At 31.2% G+C, this 3,714-nt stretch overlaps 1 protein-coding gene across 1 annotated transcript; it reads right to left on the bottom strand.

Annotated features, from left to right (window-relative positions):
• Positions 1–1,021: 1,021 nt before the first annotated feature.
• On the bottom strand, positions 1,022–3,319 carry LOC110720837 (cytochrome P450 CYP736A12-like). Its single transcript, XM_021899896.1, has 2 exons — positions 2,449–3,319; positions 1,022–1,859 (listed from the first exon to the last, which is right to left on the bottom strand). The coding sequence occupies exons 1-2, from the start codon at positions 3,160–3,162 to the stop codon at positions 1,041–1,043; spliced, it is 1,533 nt and encodes a 510-aa protein (XP_021755588.1). The 5' UTR covers positions 3,163–3,319; the 3' UTR covers positions 1,022–1,040.
• Between the last annotated feature and the right edge of the window lie 395 nt (positions 3,320–3,714).

Raw genomic sequence — 3,714 nt, 5'->3', positions numbered from 1 at the left:
ACTCATTATAACTAGCACATACTATTTTACAATATATAGAAGATAGAGAAAACTTCGCTAATGAAATTTCACTTTATTTATATTATACCTAATTATTGTTCACATTGCACGACACATCTCTATTATATAAGCCAAAACATAAGGTCATTGTATCCATATAAAAAGATAATTCTTCCCTTTTTCGCTTCAATTAATTACAACTACAATTTCTAAATAAGCCCTACAAACCTTAGGTAAATAACGCATCAAACAAAATCACATAAGAAAATGTTAATTGCTAATGTTATTTACAAATCAATGCAAATGATAATTGCAAGTCAATCTAAGATCACATGTAACTACAAGTACGAAAATTTTCCAAAAAAAAAAAGAATCAACAATATTTTACCAAGAGAATTAGCACTATTTTTGCAATCTTACTGCCTAGCTAAAATTTAAGTTTCAATTATGCATCAAATATATATTACACATTTACATTTCATGCCACCAATGAAAAGTTGGCGCTTTGTACATTTAAAATTTGACGTGTGGTTTATTTTTCTTCACTACTTCTATATTTAAACACATGCTTTCTTCTATTAATTCTTTTTTTCATCACATATATAAGACTAGGAGGATAATAAGTCATAATAGACGAAAAAAACCCACAATTCTAAAAATTAAAGAAAACAATCAAAAAGTAAAAAAAAAAAAAAGAAAAAAAAAAGATTAGTTTAGATAAATTTATTTCTAAAAATACAAATACAAAAATATAAAGCAATCCTGAACAAAATTTAACAATAAAGAAATTATGTGATTCGAAAAAATTAGTCAACACAAAAGTTGTGTAAAACAACAAATATTATTTCGCATCGCATGCATATAAAACTAGTACTTATATTTTACAAAGCATTACACATACCATCTAACACTATATTGGCTATAGAGCACATAAAAAAAATTAAAATAAAATAAAATCTTACACTATATATGAAGTCCCAAATCAAAAAAAAAAAAAAAAAAAAAAAAAAAATAGAGGTGCCAAAGCTTTAAACAAAGACTCAAACATTGAGGCGATATTTAGGAATAAGTGCCAAGTTGTTTGCCATGGACATGACAAGGCCAAACTTCTCTTGCATGACTAAATTGTTGAAAGAAGTATTATCAGGCATGTGCCAATCAAAGGAATGCACCAATGTAGACAATATTAGCTTAACATTTAGTAGACCAAGTTGCGTACCAGGACATCTCCTTCGACCAAATCCAAAGGGTGCAAGGCAAAAATCTTGTCCACTAATTATATCAACATCGTTAACCAAAAATCTTTCTGGGTGAAATTCTTCATAATTATTTGACCATATCGTTGGATCTCTACCAATCGCCCATGCATTTAAGAAAATCTGTGAGCCTTTAGGAATATAATACCCATCGAATGTAATTTCTTGCATGGCTTCATGTGGAGCAAAAATGATTGGATATAGACGAAAGATTTCTTTAATAACTACGTCCAAGTATTTGAAATTTGGCACATCTTTCTCCTCCACCATTTTATTTTTTCCTACAACACTTTCTATCTCTTGTTGCAATTTTATCATTTTCTCTGGATGCTTTAATAGAGATGCTAGTGCCCACTTAACTATGTTGGTAGCACTATCAATTGCTGGCACAACTAGGTCTATTAAAATGGCTTTTATACCATCTCTTTGAATGTCATATGATGCTTTTGTATTGTCGTTGTTGTTCATCAATGACAACATTACATCTACCAGATCTCTATGAGTTCGTTGCTCCTTTTTTGCTTCATCTTCATGGTTGCAGATGATTTTCTCCAAGACATCATCCACAATCTTCATAAGTTTTTTGATGCGTCTTTTTAGCCCCTGATAATTCCATAATAGTTAATACACATAATGCCCCAAGTCGTGCTTGATTTATTTAAATTGTATAGGAAAACATGCATGGGCATCTACTTATTATAACATAAGTAATAATTAAAATATGATTTGATTTATAATTAACATTATTTATATATATATATATATAAAAAAAAAAAAAAAAAAAAAAAAAAAAAAAAAAAAAAACTCTACTATATCTAATGCATTAATTAATTGTTTCCGAATGTGTAACATTTCAATATAACAATTGTTGTGTTATCATAGTAGAATTATATTTGATCTTATTTAATATGCATTTTTTTTTAGTTTTGTCTTCTATTGTAGATGTAAGCTTTTGATTAAGTAAATTAGTTAACTTTATTTAGTTTAAAAAATATGAGGTGGATAAAATTTAACCATTTTCTTAGTTTAGAGACTATAACATGTATTTAAATTAACCAGTAAAACATTAAGTGCATCTAGTGTTTGACCTAACTACCAAGAACTTATCCATGAATCCGGATTAGCCCAAAGGATGAACCGGATAAGGAACCAAAAAAAGAAAAAAAAAAAAGAGACAATGCTTGAAACAAACCTGAGGATCAAATGGTGCAAGGAAAGGCAAAAAGTCAGCAATATTTAGGGTTCCTGACAGTCTCAAAGCCTCAAGGACAGTAGCTCTAAGAGCCAAATCATTCTTGGGAGCTCCATACAACATTCTATATATCAACTCCTCGAGGACACCACCAACACTAGCGCCAATATCTACGGCTTGATTAGCTTCCGAAGCAGCCTTCAATGAAGTCATTAGTTTACCTAATTCCTCCTCCCTTAACCATGCGAACGACTTAATTTTTGAAGCACTCATAAGCTCCATGACACATAATTTTCTCGCATTTTTCCAATATGAACTATATGGTGTGAAAATAATTCCCTTAGAATTATATGAAAGGTCATGAGAAACCTCGGACATAGGCCTCTTTGCACAAAGTACATCGTGATTCCTAAGAAGGCGCTCCGCCATTTGTGGCGAGGAGATCACAATGACGTGCTTGGAGCCAAGCTTTAAGTGCATGATAGGTCCATATTTTTTGGCTAAGTTTTGAAAGCTACGATGTGGGAGGCTCCCTACTAAGTGAAGATGTCCTATGATGGGTAATTTTGGTGGGCTAGGAGGTAATTTTGGCGTATTCAATGATTTTGATGAGGGCATACTCATAATTTTTTGTTTAAGAAGTTGCATAAGTGATCTCAATGAAGCCATTAGGCTAAGGAAGAATACAATGATGGTAATACAAAGGGACAACATTATTATTGTTGTGTATGTAATACCAACAAGAGTATCTTAATTGTTTGAGAGTGAGGGATAGATCAAATGATAAGAGCTTTTTTTCGGGTTTCAGGAGATCTTGAGGTTGATTCTCACACCTTTCCTTTGTGGCTCTTTAATATAAACACACATAAAAAAAAAAAAAAAAAGGTATCTTAAGTTTTTGATTCTCAAGGGTTATTATGAATCATATATGTGACACTATGCTGAACTAGGGTATTTATAGGTAAACAAACCAAGTATAACCTGCCAACGGATTATCAAAAATTATTAAGTGATTCCACTTATAGAATTAAAAGCTAATGAGCGCCCCCGGGGAGTTAAATAAGAGAATTAAAGTGCAAATATTAGAGTAAAATTAACATTAATTACACCGAACGACGCGTGATTTTGTCATGAATTCCTAACTTAATACCATTTCAACCAATATAATCTATACTTAATATTTAAAAACACAAACCACAAATTTTTCATATGACACATGGCATCACAATTCACAAGTCACTCATCACCCCATATGCCACATGTCAT

Source organism: Chenopodium quinoa, unplaced genomic scaffold (assembly GCF_001683475.1).
Source record: "Chenopodium quinoa cultivar QQ74 unplaced genomic scaffold, ASM168347v1, whole genome shotgun sequence".
NCBI classification, from domain to species: Eukaryota; Viridiplantae; Streptophyta; class Magnoliopsida; order Caryophyllales; family Amaranthaceae; genus Chenopodium; species Chenopodium quinoa.
This window is presented reverse-complemented; position numbering and strand designations above follow the sequence as displayed.

Coding starts and splice junctions, on each gene's coding strand:
- LOC110720837 (XM_021899896.1), bottom strand. CDS start 3,162: ATGTTGTCCCTTTGTATTACCATCATTGTATTCTTCCTTAGCCTAATG. Junction 1,860..2,448: donor TTGCACCATTTGATCCTCAG/GTTTGTTTCAAG, acceptor TGGAATTATCAG/GGGCTAAAAAGACGCATCAA.